General features: G+C 48.1%; 1 protein-coding gene and 1 non-coding gene across 2 annotated transcripts in view; both read right to left on the bottom strand.

Moving 5' to 3' along the window:
* LOC136611106 (E3 ubiquitin-protein ligase RNF213-like) overlaps positions 1-18727 on the bottom strand; it is a 142123-nt gene that overhangs the window by 101879 nt on the left and 21517 nt on the right. Inside the window, exons 8-11 of the mRNA XM_066590379.1 lie at positions 16711-16894; positions 10849-11022; positions 10621-10767; positions 996-1609 (exon numbers count right to left, since the gene is read on the bottom strand). Of these exons, the coding sequence (XP_066446476.1) occupies positions 996-1609; positions 10621-10767; positions 10849-11022; positions 16711-16894 (1119 nt within the window). The remainder of the gene's footprint in view (positions 1-995; positions 1610-10620; positions 10768-10848; positions 11023-16710; positions 16895-18727) is intronic.
* LOC136613684 (U6 spliceosomal RNA) lies at positions 8838-8944 on the bottom strand. Its single transcript, XR_010790908.1, has one exon. It is a non-coding gene; the product is annotated as a U6 spliceosomal RNA (small nuclear RNA).

Below are 18727 nucleotides of genomic sequence, written 5' to 3'. Positions count from 1 at the left end.
AACGAGCATTTTTGTATATGACTGGTGCTCCGCTAAAGTTTTCATTTGTGAAAATCTTAGCAAATCACCAAAGTCATGTAAAAAACACAGAAATGGATAGGGCAGGCGAGGAGCAACATGCAGGGCTGCATTTCGGGCTCCGAGGTCTCACTATTAAGCCACAATAGTGGCAAGAGTGAGACCCCCCCCCCCCCCCCCCCCGCACTGTCAGCCTAAAGATTGTTCTCCTCTGCCACAGCTGTAACAGCTGTGGCAGAGAAGAACGATGTTAGCCCATTGAATTCAATGGAGCCGGCAATACAGCCGGCTCCATTGAAAGCAATGGGCTGTCGGCGAGCGCAGGATGAATTTTCGGGAAGGGCTTAAAAATATAAGCCCTTACCTGAAAATCATCCTAAAATGTGTAAAAATAAAAAAAAATTTATACTCACCTTTCCGCTGCAGCCGGAGTTCAGCCGCGTCTGACCGGCAGTTCTCCTGAACTGCTTTCTGTAGTATTCAGCAGGTGGGGATTTAAAATCCCGCCTGCTGAATGAGCTGCCTCTGATTGGTCACAGCCTCACCAATCAGAGGCAGCTCTCACTCACCCATTCATGAGATTTTAAATCGCCGGCTGCTGAATACTACTCACAGCAGTTCAGGAGAACTGCCGGCCGGCCGCGGCTGAATTCCGTCTGCCGGGACAAGGTGAGTTTTGCTTTTTTTTTTTTTAACTTTTTACACATTTCTGGATGAATTTCAGGGAAGGGCTTATATTTTTAAGCCCTTCCCGAAAATTCCTCCCGCGCTCGCCGGCAGCCCATTGCTTTCAATGGAGCCGGCTGTATTGCCGGCTCCATTGAATTCAATGGTCAGTGCTCGTTTAATCGAGACGAGTACCGCGTGGTGCTCGTCTTGAGTAACGAGCATCTCGAGCACCCTAATACTCGAACGAGCATCAAGCTCGGACGAGTATGCTCGCTCATCTCTAGAAGTGATGCTTTCAGAGTACTTACAAATTCCAGCAGCGTCTTCAAGGTTTGGAAATTCCCAGAGAGATTTAATAAAGTTTTCACGTCATAGATGACCTTTGCTGAACGGAAAGCCAAGTCAAGCTGGTGATATTGCTCTATCTGCTTCACACGTTGAGAGATCCATCCACCACGGTCCTCAGCTATCGAGTGACACAAGCCTTTAAATTCATCTTTCAACTTGTTGTATTTATTTTTGAAGTCATTCAAAAATGTGTCAACGACTTCAAATGTGACGTTCCCGGCCTTTAAATCATTGTAAATTATTTTGCAATGCTCAAGCGAGGGAGTAAAGAGTCTAGCCACCAATTCCTCCAATGTTATTTTAGGATCTTCTTCATCTGAACTTTCGTCACTCTCTACATCTTGGAGGTAGTCTGCAAATAAGTTATCTTGTTGCTCCCAGCAAGTGAGGAAAACATGACTGTTCTTGAACATGTGTACTCTGCGGGCCATGTCCATCAGGTCAGATGACAGTTTATAGTAGGAAGCAGAGTCTCCTTGAACATCGTTACCAAGAAGCTTCACAGATATTAAGTCATTCAGCTTTTGCTGTCCCAGAGGTTGTGAATGCCTCCTCTGAACTTCAGAAACATTTACTGCAATTAAAGGAATCGAGAAGAACGGCTTCATTATCATAAGCTAAAGCCTATCCCACTGTGAGACAATAAACTACAGACAAGAATACCAGATTCTATATTAATTACATGTAACATTAAAATTACGTTTCATACCGTGTTTCCCCGAAAAGAAGATCCTGTATTATATTAATTTTTGCCTCAAAAGAGGCAATAGGCCTTATTTTCGGGGGATATCGTATTATACTTACCTAGCACCCGCGGTCCGTGTCCTCCTACTGGTCACCAGGGCTCTGGCGCGCTTGGTTGCAGTCCTCAGCTGCCAACAGAAGATCGCTTCCTGGTTCTGAGATTCATGAATCCTGTCTACAGGTAGCGATGGCTCTGATTGGTTCTTGAGCACTGCCAGACAATTAATGCAGTGCTCAATGCAGTGTGATTAGTTCTTAGAGCGCTAATCAGCCAATAAACAGTCATTGCGTTGTGGAGGCGGGATATTTGAATTGACTTAGCGGCGTTCATTTTGGTGGGGTCTCACCATCTCTGGCGGCTTTTTCTCACTCCGCAGCAAACACCACTCTCGCCACTAGAGATGCAGACACGAACGCCGCTCAGCCAATTCATAAATCTCGCCTCCCCAAAGCGATGGCTGTGATTGGTTCTTCGTGTGCTGCTCAGCCAATCAATGCACCGCCATTTACCGAAATCAGATTTTTACTTTGCCTAATAATTTGGAACACAGTGTAGAAGTTTCATCATCCAAGTAGCTTTCTCTGTGATAGGATATATATCATTGTGGGAAATGTTGCTCTAATCTAGTCCCTGAGGTGGTGTGAACCTTATTGCCTTTTGAATTAAAGGGCTATTCCAGTATTTTTTGTATATAAAAATTAGAAGACGAAAAAACAATTTTCTAACAAAACACGTATTCAACAATATTATTCAGCTAGCTTACTTACACCAGCACAACAGACATGGGTCACCCAATGGGTTACGTGAACAGGACTAATATTTGTTGCAAGTCATTTAACATATTTTTCACATCATGTGATCCATGGCATTAATTTAGTAACAGACTTACAGATGTTCCAGGACTAATGCATCTCGCATTGGATTGGCACTGCAATGTACTGGCGTAGTGTGTATTTAATAGCACAGCGGCAGTGTCAATCTATGCAGGAAACCTAGCACGCCATTGATCAAGCATGGCACCGCTACATCTGTACATGACATAGGACATATGCTCAGTCAAATAACAAGTGCAGATTATTCTTGACATTCTCCTCTGACTCCTTTTGGTGACGAGTGGTTTACATTCACAGGATCACCTTTTGCAGGAGGCTTTTTCTCCATCGCACCACTCTTGCTATACTTTCCACACTGTTACACGAGAAAACCCCACAAGGTCGGTAGTGTATGAAATCCCGGCATCGGCTAGTCTAGCACTGATGACCAGGCCGCCTTGCAAGTCACTCAGATCGCTGGATTTTCCCATTTTTATGTGGATTCCCACTGAAACTGATCCACGGAAAACTTGTCACGTGATTTTATGTGGCACTCCGGGGTCACAGGGATAATTTCAATACAGAGAAACTCCAATTGTGAAAGGGACGGGGTCTCTAATAAAAGGGGGAAATTCTTATATATAGCAAATGTGCAACTTCAAATAAAGGTATTAATACTAGTCTGGCTGGAGTCCAGAATTTAACCACTTAAAGGGGTTGTCCCGCGGCAGCAAGTGGGGGTAAGCACTTCTGTATGGCCATATTAATGCACTTTGTAATGTACATCGTGCATTAAATATGAGCTATACAGAAGTTATACACTTACCCCCTCCGGTGCTGGCGTCCTCGTCTCCATGGCGCCGACTAAAGCTGCCTTCTCCTTCCATTAGACGCTCTTGCGCTGTCCGGTCTTCTGCTCTGTTGAATGGGGCCGCTCTGGCGTGCTCGCGCCACATAGGTCTTCTGCGCATGAGCAGACCAGCTCTCCGGCGCAAGCACGCCGGAGCGGCCCCATTCAACAGAGCAGAAGACCAGACAGCGCAAGAGCGTCTAATGGAAGGAGAAGGCAGCTTTAGTCGGCGCCATGGAGACGAGGACGCCAGCACCGGAGGGGGTAAGTGTATAACTTCTGTATAGCTCATATTTAATGCACGATGTACATTACAAAGTGCATTAATATGGCCATACAGAAGTGTATAACACCACTTGCTCCCGCGGGACAACCCCTTTAAAGACTAAGCTTTCTTCTATTTTTCATCACCACTTTAAAGAAATTATAACTCTTATTTATCCATCAACGAGCTGTCTGAGGGCTTGTTTTTTGCAGGACAATTTGTATTTTTTAATGATACTATATAATGTACCAAAAGACAGGAATTAGGTCCTACCTGTTAATTCCTTTTCTTGAAGTCATCCTGACAGCATACACATGGAGGTTGCCTGCTGGACACCTGTTGGGACAGGAAGCGGAAACTACAAAAGGCAACTCCCACCACCGGCTCACCAGTGTGTACCAAATAACTACAGTGACCCGGCTTTGCTTAACCAATCATTTCTAATATGGAAATCATAGTACAATACGTTACTTCATGTAAAATATAACCGAAGGGGAGGGAAAAGCCCCTATGCTGTCAGGATGACTTCAAGAAAAGGAATTAACAGGTAGGACCTAATTCCTGTCTTCCCCTCGTCATCCTGACAGCATACACATGGAGGAATACCAACGACCAAGGGCTTTAGGGAGGGACCACTGCCTGTAGCACCTTCCGCTCAAAGGCCATATCCCGGTTGGCCCCCAAATCCAGGCGATAGTGTTTAACGAAAGTATGTGTGCTCGACCCGTGGCGGCTCTGCAGATCTGGTCGGTTGTCGCCTGGGCTCTCTCCGCCCAGGAACAGGCGACCGCCCTAGTGGAATGGGCTCTAACGTCGCCCGGGAGTGGGATCCCCTGGGATCTGTACGCCTCTTCTATGGCCCTCCTGACCCAACGCGCTAAGGAGTCCTTAGTAGCGGCCCCTCCTCTGCGTGGACCTTGAAATTGAATGAAGAGGTTGTTAGACTTCCTGAAGGAATGTGTGAATTCCAAATACTTCAGGACTGCTCGCCTAACATCTAAATTGTGGAACCTCTGTTCCGTGGTATTACGGGGTTCCTGGCAGAAGGAGGGAAGTACTATACGCTGTTCTCTGTGAAAGTCTGTGAGAACTTTTGGTTGAAAGAAGGGGTCAGACCTGAACTCTATTTTATCTGGGAAGGTGGTCATGTATGGGGTCCTAATCGAGAGGGATTGGATCTCCCCGATCCGTCTGGCGGATGTGATGGCCACTAAAAAGGCAACTTTGTGGGGGAGGATCTTTACTGATAGATCTTCCAGGGGCTCAAAGGGGTGTGCGCAGAGGGCCTGCAAAACAAGGTTCAGGTCCAATGGGGGCATGGTTTCTCTTATAAAGGGATGGAGTCTGACTGCCCCTTTCAGATATTTCTTAATTAGCCTATGGTCGCCTAAGGGGAAGTCGAAGAAGGCCCCAAGGGCAGCCACCTGGACCTTAAGGGTACCAGGTCTTAGCCCCATGTCCAAACCATCCTGTAGGAACTCCAATATTTTGTTAATGTCGGGCTGTTGGAGGTCATGTATACTATGCCCCCACCACCTAGAGAAGGTATCCCACACCCTGGAGTATATTTTTCAGGTGGATTTTTTGAGGCTCTCACATAACGTAGTGGTCACCCCCTCTGATAGGCCCTGGCTCAGGTATTTTACCCGCTCAACTTCCAGGCCGCCAGTCTGAACTGTCGGACCTTTGGGCATATCAGGGGACCCTGCTGAAGGAGGTCGTCTCTCTGCGGCAGATGTAGAGGCGATCCTGTGTCGAGAGAGCGGCCAGGAGCGGGAACCAGGGTCTCTTGGGCCAGAATGGGGCCACCAGGATAACGGAGCCTGGGGACTCCTGAATTTTCCTTAGGACTCGAGGAATCAGGGGGATACGTGGGAAGGCGTATGCAAGGTCCCAATCCCAGGCCTGGGATAGTGCATCTATTCCCAGGGAGCCCCCGTCTGCTCCCATGGAGAAAAACCGGGGACACTTGGTGTTCTCCCGAGAGGTGAACAAGCCCACCTTGGGTGTCCCCCATCTCTCTAAATTTAGCTGGAACGCGTGTGGATGTAGAGTCCACTCCCCGGGGTCTATCTTCCTGCGGCTGAGATGGTCCGCCATGGAGTTCTCTGGGCCCCTTACGTGGTACGCTGTGACGGAAGGCGTCCGCTGCTCTATCAACCCGAGAACTTTTGCCGCCAGGTCTTGGAGTCGGGGGTTCCGCGTGGATCCCTGGTGGCGGATGAGGGACACAGTTGTTATGTTATCCGAAAAGATCTTAATGTGTCTACCCCTGATCTCTGTCTCGAGGCCCCGAATGGCCTTCCAGACAGCGCAAAGTTCTTTGTAGTTGGAGGATTGAGCAGCTTCTTCCCGATTCCGGCCCCCTTGGACGTAAAGACGGCCTAAGTGGGCCCCCCAACCAGTTGCACTTGCGTCAGTAAAGATGGATACTGGGGATGCGGGGGTATCAAGCCGTGGCTCTGGCAAGGTTAGAGATAGACATCCACCATTCCAAGGAGGATTTTATCTTGTAGGTAAGGACAACTTTCCGATCCAGGGAGGCGGGGGATTTATCCCAGTTGTTTAGGATAAAGTCTTGGACGGTTCTACAATGTAACTGGGCCCAAGGGACTACCTGATGCAAGAGGTCATGAGGCCGAGGACCCTCATGCCCCTCCTAAGGGAGACTTTAGTGGTTAGAGAAAGTGCCCGACACTCATCCTGGTTCGTTTTTTGCCTTTCTAGGGGAAGGGATGAGCACTGATGGTGTGAGTCCAGAATCACTCCCAGAAATTTTTTATTTTTTTTTCTTCTTTCTGCTCAGGCAGAAGACTGGATTTAGAGGAGTTGATGATCCAGCCTAATGACTCGAACAGATGGAGTGTGAGGTTGACCTGGAACTGGAGTTCTGAAGCCGATCCTGTTATGATCAGGAAATCGTCGAGGTATGGGACAATCAACACCTTGTCAGTGCCGCCACCATCTCTAAACACCAGTTTGGAGAACACCCGGGGTGCGGAGGAAATCCCGAACGGCAGGCACGTAAATTGAAAGTGAGAGACAGAGCCATCTATCACCAGGGCAAACCGCAGAAACCGCTGGGAATCTATGTGTAGACGGACATGGTAATATGTGTCCTTTAAGTCCACGGTGGCCATGACACTATCTGGCGCAATTAAGGGGATTGCTGACCGCACCGATTCCATTTTAAATCTTTGATACGTGATAGATTTATTCAGGAATTTCAGATTAATTATAGTTCTATAGGATCCATTGTTTTTTTTGTTGTTTTTTTTGATTAGGAACAAGGGGGAGTAGCACCCCTTGAATAGTCCTTCTGCGGGAACCCGAGTGATGGCCCCTAGGGACAACAGCTCTTGCACCCCCAATTGGAGGGCCTGAGCAGACGCAGGTGACTGGCAGGGGGTGACTATGAACCTCCGGGGAGGAAATTTCAATTTTGTAGCCATCCGAGACTAGGCGTAAGGCCCAGGGATTGGAGGTCGCCTCGTTCCATCTAAGGGTAAACCCTTTCAGTCTACCCCCTACTTGTAGGATCTGGGAAGGCAGATTCTCACCCTTTCCGCCTTTGGGATAGGACCAGCGTCCGGTTTTCCCTTTCCCCTTGTATGCTCTAGAGGGAACAAAAGGAGGAGGGTAGGAGGAGGAAGCCGCTTAAACGATTTCTCCGATGGTAGTCCCTGGCTCTTATCCGATGCCTTCTCTAGGAGAGTATCCAAGGAAGGCCCGAAGATTCTGTGTCCTTGGGAGGGCAGGGAACAGAGTCTATTCTTGGAGGCGTTATCTCCTGTCCAGGCCTTAACCCAGACAACCCTCCTGCTGTGTTCGAGAGGGCTGCTGAACGGGCCCTGAACCTCACTGACTCCATAGAGGCGTCTGCCAGGAAGCCGTTTGCCTCTGGAGGAGGGGAAGGCAGCTGGAGATGTCCTCCCTAGAGCCCCTCTGAGAAATCAGCGTCTGGAGTTGGTCTAACCAGACTGACATAGATCTTGCCACAGATGTGGCCGTGATGTTGGCTTTGACGGTCAGGGCCGTGGTCTCCCAGGCCTTTTCCATCGCAGAATCCACTCTGGTGTCTAGTGGATCCCGCAGTTGGGAAATGTCCTCAAAGGGGAGGGCTGCTTTTTGAGACCCTGGCAACCGCCAGATCCCCCTTAGGGACGGTTTCTAGGAACTCGATATCTTCTGGTGTGAAGACCATCCGATCCTTGAATTCCTTGGACAGGAAGAATTTCTGATCTGCCTGTTTCCACTCTGTCAGGATCAGCTGTTTTAAAGTGTCATTAACTGGAAATGACGGTTTTGGCTGTGGTAGGAGTCCCCGGAACAGGCAATCCTGAAAGGATGGCTGCTGCGGCACCTCTTCCTCCACCTGCATGGTGCACCGGACTGCAGTTAACAGCTGACCCAAGTCCGCCGATGAAAAGAAATACTTCCTTGTATCCTTCATGGGTGGCATGGATTCTGAAGGAGAATCTTCTAGGACCTCCTCAGAGTCTGACTCTTCCATTCGTGCCCGCCTTACCCTTTCCGTGGGGGGCGGCAGAGAAAGAGAGGAGAGCGAGGCTTCAAGCTCCTCGCGGATCATGGATCGGATGTCCGACATGCCCGAGGAGCCCTCTTTGCGGATCACCTTCTCCGTAGGGTCCGCGCATAGTGGCTTGGTGTGGCCCTCTTCTAGCCGCCGCAAGCCAACTGGACATTTGCGCACTCGCTTTTTGGCCTCTTTAACCTTTTGTGCATCTCTGTCCTAAGAGACGGAGACAGCAAAAAGGACTTCCAGCACCAGATCCTGATGTCTCAATCCTCCCTCCCCGGTACTCCCAAAGCAGTCTACTCACCAGCAGGCTGCTTTCAGTGTCCTCTCTGGCTGACATCTTCAGTAAGGTGCAGCCAGGAGAGATGCAGAGGAATCCAGTCCTTTCAAATTTGGTGCCGACACGCCCCCTTTAAGTGAGGCCCCGCCCCCCGTGATGCGGCCGCGCTGACGTCACACCGCCGCGCCGGACCCGGGGGATACACCGCATACACTGGGACACCGCCAACCAGCACACTCGTGGGGACGCACGCCGACCCACACACACGTGGGGACGCCGACCGGACCCACCGCCTAGGAGACACACATGGCGCTATATGGAACGCTTCACGAATTTGCATGTCATCCTTGCGCAGGGGCCATGCTAATCTTCTCTGTATCGTTCCAATTTTAGTATATGTGCTGCCGAAGCGAGCACTTTTTTTTTTTTTTTTTCCGAGCGCTGCTGGCATACCTCTATAGACGTGGATCCCTGGAGACACCGGCATCCGAGCCTGCAGGTACCGGGGCTGCTTCCTACCGGTACGACAACCCCACTGGGCAGCGTACCGGGGGAGGATTTTCCCACTGGGGGAACATTGCTGGGTAGATCCTGCGGGTGAGGGTCCCCTCGTAGGGTCTCACCCGCGCAAGCCCTGCCAGCCCGAACAGAGAGTCGTTCCCCCACGGGCGGACAGGCTGCATGGGAGTCTTCTTTCTTCATTCACCTCCAGGATACACCTGGAGGCCCGCTTGGACTGTCCTGTAGGGACAGGAAGACACTGGTGAGCCGGTGGTGGGAGTTGCCTTTTGTAGTTTCCGCTTCCTGTCCCAACAGGTGTCCAGCAGGCAACCTCCATGTGTATGCTGTCAGGATGACGAGGGGAAAAACTTTTAAAACAGTCTAAGTAGAGTGAAACGGGAAAAAAAATTCTGCCATCTTTTGGGGCGTGTGTGCGTGTGTCTTGTCTTAACCCTTTCCAATCCACTCTCTGATGTCTAAAGACATTATGATTTAAGGCTGTACAGCTCCGATGTTGGAAGACTTCCATCGGGATTCTCTTACTGTATATTGCCAGCCTCTCTGCTGTCGGAACCTATCCAACATGTCACCTCATGCAGTACTGGCTTTAGCCAGCAGATAGCGCTATTGTATAACGGCAGAAAAAGAGTAAGCCCCCTAGGAAAACAAAAATACAAATTGGATTGGAAAGGGTTAACAGTGTACACCCTGTGTCACAGGTATGACTTGAAAGGCAATCTGCAGTTGCAACCCTGGGGACTTTCAGGAGGCCCTGGCAGCCGTGGCAACTAAACGGCACCTGGCAATCCCATCATGAGGGGTTGTTCAGTACCGCCGAACACTGATCAGGGCATTTAAAAGGTTAACAGCTGCGATTAGCGGTGTGCTGATCGAAGCTGTTGCAGGCGGGTGTTAGCTGTAAGAAACAGCCATCACCTGCATTGCATGGAGTGGGATCAACTCCCAACCCCCCTCCATACAAACCTTTATGACTTAAATGTACGTCATGGAGTGTTCAGGGGTTAAAAATCTGTCAATCTTGTGGGGTTTTGTTCTATAAGAGTGTCAAAAAAATGGTGTGATCGAGGGCAAACATCTGCCTTAAAGGGACTCAACAACGAAAGGGGTCAGAGAACGATTTCAAGAATTGTTATCATGAGCAGGTAATGTACAGTCTAGTAAACTGCAGCCAAATAAAACTGATGCTCCAGTTACAGTGTACAAGGTCACAACTTCTTGTTCCTCAGCACCGATCGGCTGTAACAGCATACAAGTAATTTGAGTAATATCGATAGGAGAAACAGAAAGAGTGAGAATGCAAAGGGCAGAAGAGCACAAAAACTGGACGACCAACGGAAAACCATCACCTGGTCAAATGAATGCAGATTCCTTTTGCACCACGCTCCTGAAAAGGTCAGAATTTGGTGCAAGCAACATGAATCGATCATTTGGAAATCTTGGAAGTTACAAGAATTGTATGAAAACAGCAAGTGAAAGGCATGGCGGGGGAGGGGAGGTTCAAAGTTTTTTTGCCCAGGGCCTCATTTGTGGTCCTGTCCTTTGAAGTAAAACAAGCATTCAGTAAGTCGTACCTCTCACACGCAGAGCAATCCTCTGGATCATTTTGAGGAGACTGTCCACCCACTCACGCTCTGCCTTTATAGTGTTTAACTCTCTTTCCCTCCACTTCAGGACTTCTTCTATTTCCTGCAGCCGGATGTTCTCTCTTTTTTCTATTTCTAAAAAGCAAAGATAAATCAGTTACATTATGTTGCCATCAGTCTTCAATAAATATATTAGTTGGAATCAAAATTACTTACTAAGTCTACAAATATCCAAAAACTTTTTTTTGCTATTCAGAATGTACTCCAAATGTTTAACCAGCGCCGTTCCATCAATGACACACTTTCTGGCTTCCAGAAACACGGATTCGGAGATAGCCACCAACTCCTGAATATCCTCGCTGATATGCTCAATGATTCTGGAGTCGGTTCCTAGAATAAAAAATATGAAAAGATATAATGCCAATTTTTTTTCCCCCTTAAAATTGGTTTTCCAGTCATAAACTTATCAGATATCCACAAGATGTGGGATAACCGTCTGATTGCTAGGACCCCCTGGGATCACAAGACCTGGGCCCCCCCTGAGTTCCCTTAGTGTATGGAGCGGTGATTTGCATATATTAAAAACACCAAAAGGGAAAATGTATTTAAAAAATGTCTTCATATTTACAACTGCAGTATGTCAGACAGGTCCATATTGTGCTTATTTCCTCTATAGAGATCCACTTGTTTATTTTGGAAGCAAATTTAACATTTTTCATGTTGTTTTAGATCAATTTAGGAGATTTGCTCTACTTTTTGAAAACTATGTATTTTTTTAATTTACATAAATGTTGTTAATAATTAATTATGTAATAAGTAATTGATGTAATAAATTAAAGGGAACATGTTGCGTCCCCACAGCACCATAAACAACGTGTGATGTATTTTTTATACTCACCCGCTCTGCTGATCAAGTGGTGCCCCCCTCGGAAGTCGGCACGCAGCACCAGAATCTGATTCTTAGAGTTCTATGCATGTGCTAAACTCCGGTTGCATACAGTACAGCCACACGGCGATCCAATACAGCAGGCACATGCCCCCGTTGCGATTCCCACCCATCGGGATCAGATACAAACCGCATGGTGGCCAGTTCCTCAAGCCGCATGGCAACAAAATGAGCCAGACGTATGGCGGCAAAGCAAACAAGCCACATGGCAGAAAAAAAAAAAAGCTGCACGGCGGCAAATAAAGTAACACGAGCCGCATAGAGGCAAAATAGATAGGCCGCATAATGGTAAAGTAAGCAAACCACATGGTGACAAATAAGTACACAGACCGCATGCCGGCAAAAATACAGACGCCACCCACATGGTTGCAAAATACACACCACATGGCAGAAACTACAGATGCCACATGGCGGCAAAACACCGCACAGTGGCAAATATACAGCATGGTGCAAATACACAGCATGCAACAACATACAGCATGGGCAAACACACAGCATGGCAGACATAGTGACACGGGGGGGGGGGGATCCGGTTACAGGGGCAGGGCAGCAAGGGAAGAGATACTCCCCTATTAACTTACCTACTCTGTCGAGTGTCCTGATGCTGGGGAATGCTCCCTCATTTCCAGCAGTGAACCTCATTTACTCTGCAACCTGCAAAGAGGGGGGAGTTGCTCCGGGATGGGGAACCCTATGGCTAGCGGGCAGCGATCTAGTGCACAAAGGCATGATCATGCCACCTTTTCTTCTTGAAGGAGGAAAGACAGTTGCAGTCTGTCCTCCTCGTGGGGAACAGTTAGCAATCTGCCTGCCTTGTGTGCCCACATTCTGTAGTCCTGAAGACCTTGATTGAAGAGGTCTACCTCCTACAGATACTAAAATTGAGCTAGCTTGGTGCTTGCAGGAGGAGTATAGCTAGTAGGAGAAGATAACACTTTTATGCTTAGTGTCACCTCCTAGTGTCAGAAGTTAAACCCAAGGTCTTGCTGTGTCCCCCAATGATACTTTCCCATTGTTGGGGAAACCGTTGGCTTAATTTCCTTTGAGCTTTTGAAAGCAATGGCTTCTTTTTGACTTTACACCTACACCATCCTACACTCATGGAGCAATTTAAGCAAGGTCAGCTTCCGGTTTTTGAAACTAGGCCTCTTCAAAAGCTTGCAATCTCTTACTGATGAGCACCTCGGGTAACTGAATCACAGTTGATCAGTGAAACTTCATTGCTTAAGGTCTCTGGATGGTTCTAATAACCATAGATTGGGAACTACTAGTCTAGACCACTATCAAACAGGGTAGGATGTAGCCAAAGTGGTCTATATGGATCCCCAGGGGTCAATTTTGCCTTGCTGAGGGTCCATGTCAGCAAGAAACAAAAAATTGGGTGTGCATGAAATGTAAATGGGGGTCCACAAGAGCAGACTGCAAATAGGACCCCCCCATGAGCTGACTGCATCATTAACATTTAGGCGTTCTATAAATGGCATGATACACCTTACACAGATTGTGTGTACATAATACTTAGACATTGGAGTTACTTACCTCTCTGATATTTCATAAAAAAAGAAAGCTCGCGCAGAACCTTTTGGTCTCTGGCGATAGACAAAACACACCTGTGCAGGAGCTAATTCACCTATAAAGTCTCTACTCCGCTTGGTTTTCATGTGACCCACCAGAGCCCAAGAGGTTTTGTGCGAACTATACCCATCTGCTTTGTGGTCTGCTAAGTTCATGTGCAAGTTCTTACAAGTTGTCATACTGGCAGCGATGCATCACGCGGACCTGCTGCTTATCTTGCATTATGGGACTACTCAAGAAAGTATTTGATAGCTTTTCCATCTTCATACCTTATGGAAAGGGGTTTTAGCGCGGTCACCAATCTTCTTACGAAAAAAAAAAGAAATCGATTGCAAATCACTGGGGGTGGAGATAAGAGACTAAACCTCACTAATCTGAAGCCAAATATTGACCAATTGCTATCAGAGCATCCGGCTCGTGCCGCCCACTAACCGCATTATTTCTGGAGTAATTTTATGTAAGAAGTTTACTAGGTTCTGATTTGTTTTGCCCCAAATCCAAATATTTACTTGTATTTTGTGTTTTTTTAATAAAGATCTGAATAAAAATTGTACAGGTTTTTCTTTTTTTTTTTTTTACAATGGTTCCCTCTACAAAAACCCCAATCTAAGTGAGCAGTGCTGTGTCCGTAAGTTAAGGAAAACTCAGTATAAGGCAGCTGCACACGGCCAGATTTGCATTATGGAATCTGAAGCGGATGTCCTTAACATGCTATTGATAAATGCTTTTACCTGTACATGAGCGGAAAAAATTGCGATTGTCCATTCGCGGAAAGGGGAAAAGAAAACGCAGCATTTTCTATTTTTAAGTGAATTCTGCGTAGACGGCTTTCATTGAAATCAATGAAAGACGTCCGACCTGTGGCCCTTCTGCAATGGACTTTTAAGCTAGGTAGTGATGCGGGAGAAGCAGCGTTTTAAAAACAATCTGTACTGTGCATGTCCAACGGCGAGCCGAGCGGATCATCCACTGTACAGAAAAGAACAAGAAATGACAGGTACGCGCGGATGCCTTATGGGCACAGGGTCGGATTCCGCTGAGGGCTCCTGCAGGTGGAATCTGACCGGTTGTGTACAGCCGACCTTAGGCAGGCAGAGGGTCTATGGAAAACACAAAAAAATTAAAATTGGCAAGTAATCTATGAGGAAAAAAAACTTGGGGAACCTCTGGCCTAGATGATAACCTTTCAAGGTGGAGGGTAACAATGCGGTACCTTTTCAAATTTGAAAGAAACTTCAATTTCATTTTGCTCAAATGTAACCAATATACAGTGTACTGCACGTTGGTGGGTGTTTATGGCAGGGAGGAACATATGAAACTATTTTTTGCATTCTGCTGTGGGTCTAATGAAAGCTGCGCTATAAGTGGTTGTAATGGACAACTACAGTAAAATAGTTCTAACGCCACTAACTTCCCAAAAAAATATTCAAAGCCTCTATTCTGATTGGCCATTATAAGCCAACATCTAATTGGTTACCTTTTTCATCTTAAAGGAGATGTCTCAAGGAAGCAGTTAAATTTTTTTTTTGCCCAGTCCCCCCCATTAAGTACACATTACTAAGCCCCCCTGTAAATGACATTTCTAGCTGGTTCGTACTTACCGTTCCAGCGTTTCAGCAACTTATAAAAGTTTCCTCAAGATGGCCGCCGGCTCTTTCCCCGTCGCTCGCTGCAGCCCGACGTGCGCGCTCCCGAGACGCCGCCAGCTGTGTCTCCATGGCAACCGGACGCATCGCAGCCGCCGACCAGACGCCCCGCAGCCGCCGACCAGACGCCCACCGCCAGGCAGCAGGTAACCGGCGCTAGCCCCCGGCTCCCCAGCGCTAGACCCTCAGCCCAGGTGAAGGCCCCGGAGCCCAGCGCTAGTTCCCCCGGCCTAGCGGCAGCCCCCCCCGGCCTAGCGACAGCCCCCCCATCGCAGCGACAGCCCCCCCATCGCAGCGACAGCCCCCCCATCGCAGCGACAGCCCCCCCATCGCAGCGACAGCCCCCCCCGGCCTAGCGACAGCCCCCCCATCGCAGCGACAGCCCCCCCATCGCAGCGACAGCCCCCCCCGGCCTAGCGACAGCCCCCCCATCGCAGCGACAGCCCCCCCGGCCTAGCGGCAGCCCCCCCCCCCGGCCTAGCGACAGCCCCCCCATCGCAGCGACAGCCCCCCCCCGGCCTAGCGACAGCCCCCCCATCGCAGCGACAGCCCCCCGGCCTAGCGACAGCCCCCCGGCCTAGCGACAGCCCCCCCCGGCGCAGCGACAGCCCCCCCCCGGCGCAGCGACAGCCCCCCCCCCCGGCGCAGCGACAGCCCCCCCCCCCCCCAACAAATCACTTACCTGGGAGGCTTCTCGGGGCTGCTGGGCTGGGCTGGGCTTCTCCGCTGGGCAGCTCCAGTTTCTGCACCTTCCTCTAACAGAGGAAGGTACAGAATGGCCGCTGCAGCGCGCTCCCGAGCAGTGACAGCTCGTCTGCGCATGCGCAGAAGAGCTGTAGCGGGGAGCACACTGAAGCGGCTCGTGCTGAATGGAGAAGACCGGACTGCGCAAGCGCGTCTAAAAAAGCAAGCTGCCAGCGAATTTAGACGGAACCATGGAGACGAGGACGCTAGCAACGGAGCAGGTAAGTGGAATAACTTCTGTATGGCTCATATTTAATGCACGATGTACATTACAAAGTGCATTAATATGGCCATACGGAAGTGTATAACCCCACTTGGTTTCGCGAGACCACCCCTTTAATCTTTTTTAAACTCGGTTTATTGAAGAATAATAACTATTCCCAACAATTGTAGTAAGATATTATGCTGCATATATTAAATAAATGTTTTTAGAACAATGAAACTTCATGTTGTGGTTAATTACTGTTACCAAAGTTTTCAAAGAGTTTCTATTACATCTGCTGATAAATCATAGGGAAATAAGGAGGGTAATAAGAAAAGCGCAGTATCGCTATAATAATCGTCGTTTCTACCAAGCATAACTGTGTAGTTGATCTGTTAGGAATTGAAAAGCGTTGTTAAACAGCGTTGTAAACCTTAAAGGGGCCATCAGGTTGGGATCGAGATCATGCACACAATGTCCATGGAGGGGGTGTTGCTTGGGCCCAACAGCGCCCGTTCTAACAATCAGATTAAGCAGTTGCGTGTTGAATAGTGATGAGCGAGCATACTCACCCTTAGTGAGTACCTTAGTGAGTTGCGGCAGTCAGCAGGGGAGAGCGGGGAGGAGAGAGGGAGAGAGAGATCTCCCCTCTGTTCCTCTCCGCTCTCCCCCGCAGCTCCCTGCCTGCTGCCGACACCCGAACCTTTTCTCTCGAGCGGGCAGGTACTCGCTAAGGGCAATGCTCGCTCGAGCAATTGCCCTTAGCGAGTATGCTCGCTCATCACTAGTGTTAAACATTAGCAGGTATGGCATTTACCCTAATATACAAAGCTAGGATTTTCATCCGCCTTACAGATGGTGAGGAGTGCACGGCCAAAATGCCGCTAAACAATGGAGCACATCATGTTGAAAAATCAGCATTAAAAAAAGAAAGATAAAGAAAAAAAAAGACACAAAAAACTTACCATAAAGTTTGAATATATATGTTGCATCCCCCCATTGTAACAAATGCTGTAAGATTCTGTCATCGTCCTTAATACAGTTTCCATCGTTATCTTTTGGCCAAGACTGCAGTATAACACTAGACACCAATCTTCCAAAATTTTCTAAGTTATATCTCTCCATTCGAGTGAGAATTGTATTGTCCGACTATAAAAGAAAGATGGGAAAACAACAGTGAAGACAATCGAATTGTATAATCTACCCCTAGTTATAGCTTTTACTTGCTTGTTAAGAATTAAACTTAGGTAAAGTTTTAATGCTCCCCAGCCAGACTGTGTTACCACTCCCCAGTCTAGGCTGAGTAGTAGGGAACACTGTAAAAAGATGGTGAGGGAGTACATAGCACACCGTACCAATGTCCTCCGTGATGCCTCTGCTCCATACAACTATTGGGTGTCAAAGCTGGACATGTGTACGCCTTGAAGGTGCTGGCCTGCCCTGCCGCTAGCGTCTTATCAAAGAGGGTGTTTAGTGCTGCTGGGGGGGGATCATCATGGATAAGCGTACCCGTCTGTCAACTGACAGCACCGATAGGCTTATACTCATAAAGATGAACAAAGCCTGAATTTCCCCTGACTTTTTCACCAGTGGAAAGCAGCGGAACATAAGGATTCTTTAAGCTGGAACAGGAAAACCATGCACCCTCTATCACCCCAAAAAAGGGGAGAAGTAGATTGGTCTATCCCTCTCTGATCTTCCTCCTCCTCCACCAGCATGTCAGCACACTGAACATCGAATTTTTCAGAGGGCCAAAAGGCTCTGTAACAATTAATTTTTTCGGAGGCCTGCCTCCAGGCTATGTTAGCAAATTAAGTAAGTGTGAGCTCTATCTTTAAAGGGGTTATCTCGCGGCAAACCTCAAAATTTTACCTTACCCCATTCCCCCTGTCACCCCCCTGGCATAAAATAGCAAAGTAAAGCGGTTTTTAAGCCGCTTGCTACTTACCGATCCGACGAAATAAGGACTTTAAAAAATCTTCTCCCAAGATGGCCACCGGTCCTTTCCCAGGGATGCACTGCGGTTTTCTCCCATGGTGCACCGTGGGTCTTCTCCCATGGTGCACCATGGGCTCTGTGCGTTCCATTGCCGATTCCAGCCTCCTGATTGGCTGGAATCGGCACACGTGACGGGGCGGAGCACTGTATAGCAAGACAGAACTCATTGTACACTGCATATTTTTGGATTAAAGCGGATGTAAAATTCCCAGTGTGGTAAACAGACGGTTTGGTTTGGGTCTGATAGACGCATGCATCCCTAGGGGTCAGCGCTGGTCGACATGTATTATCTCTGGTATTATCTCTGGTTATCTGAGATACTGGATTGGAGCAATCAAAGGAGGCGTAAATGATTTAATGAGACTTTCACAGGTTCACTGTATACCTATAATGGCTAGTTTTGCGACACCTTCTGCTTCAAACCAATCTTTTGTTTTAGAATGGGTTGTTGAATTGTGCAGATGCTTAGAAGTACTAGCATCCGAGTCTGCTTTATGGCTCCTGACAATTTTGTGACGGAGGTGGCACGGGATTGGAATAATTGTAACCCAACAGTCCTTTCTAGGACTACAACTCCTCTCATTGTGTGCATCATCAGTTTGGCTGTCTGGGACCAGTAGTGCGCACAAAGCATTCGCAAGCATCCTCGCTGTATAACAAGACAACTCATTGTACACTGTCTGTTTTTGGATGTTCACGGACATATAATGCTCTAAGTGGTAAACAGCCGGATTGGTTTAGGCCTGATAAACGCACGAATGCCTGGGGGTCAGCGCTGGTCGCCATGTATTAGCTCTCATGTTACCACAGTTATCCGAGATACTGGATTGGAGCGTTTACAGGAAGCGTAACTGTATACCTGTGGTGGCTACTTTTGCGACACCTCCTGCTTCAAACTAATCTTTCCTGTTAGTATGTGTTGCTGAATTGTGGAGATGTGTAGAAGTACTGGCATCTGAGTCTGCTTTATGGCCATGTTTGTGG

The sequence above is a fragment of the Eleutherodactylus coqui genome, chromosome 2, assembly GCF_035609145.1.
Source record: "Eleutherodactylus coqui strain aEleCoq1 chromosome 2, aEleCoq1.hap1, whole genome shotgun sequence".
Lineage (NCBI taxonomy): Eukaryota > Metazoa > Chordata > Amphibia > Anura > Eleutherodactylidae > Eleutherodactylus > Eleutherodactylus coqui.
The sequence above is the reverse complement of the archived record's forward strand: the minus strand, read 5'-3'. Positions and strand labels throughout refer to the sequence as shown.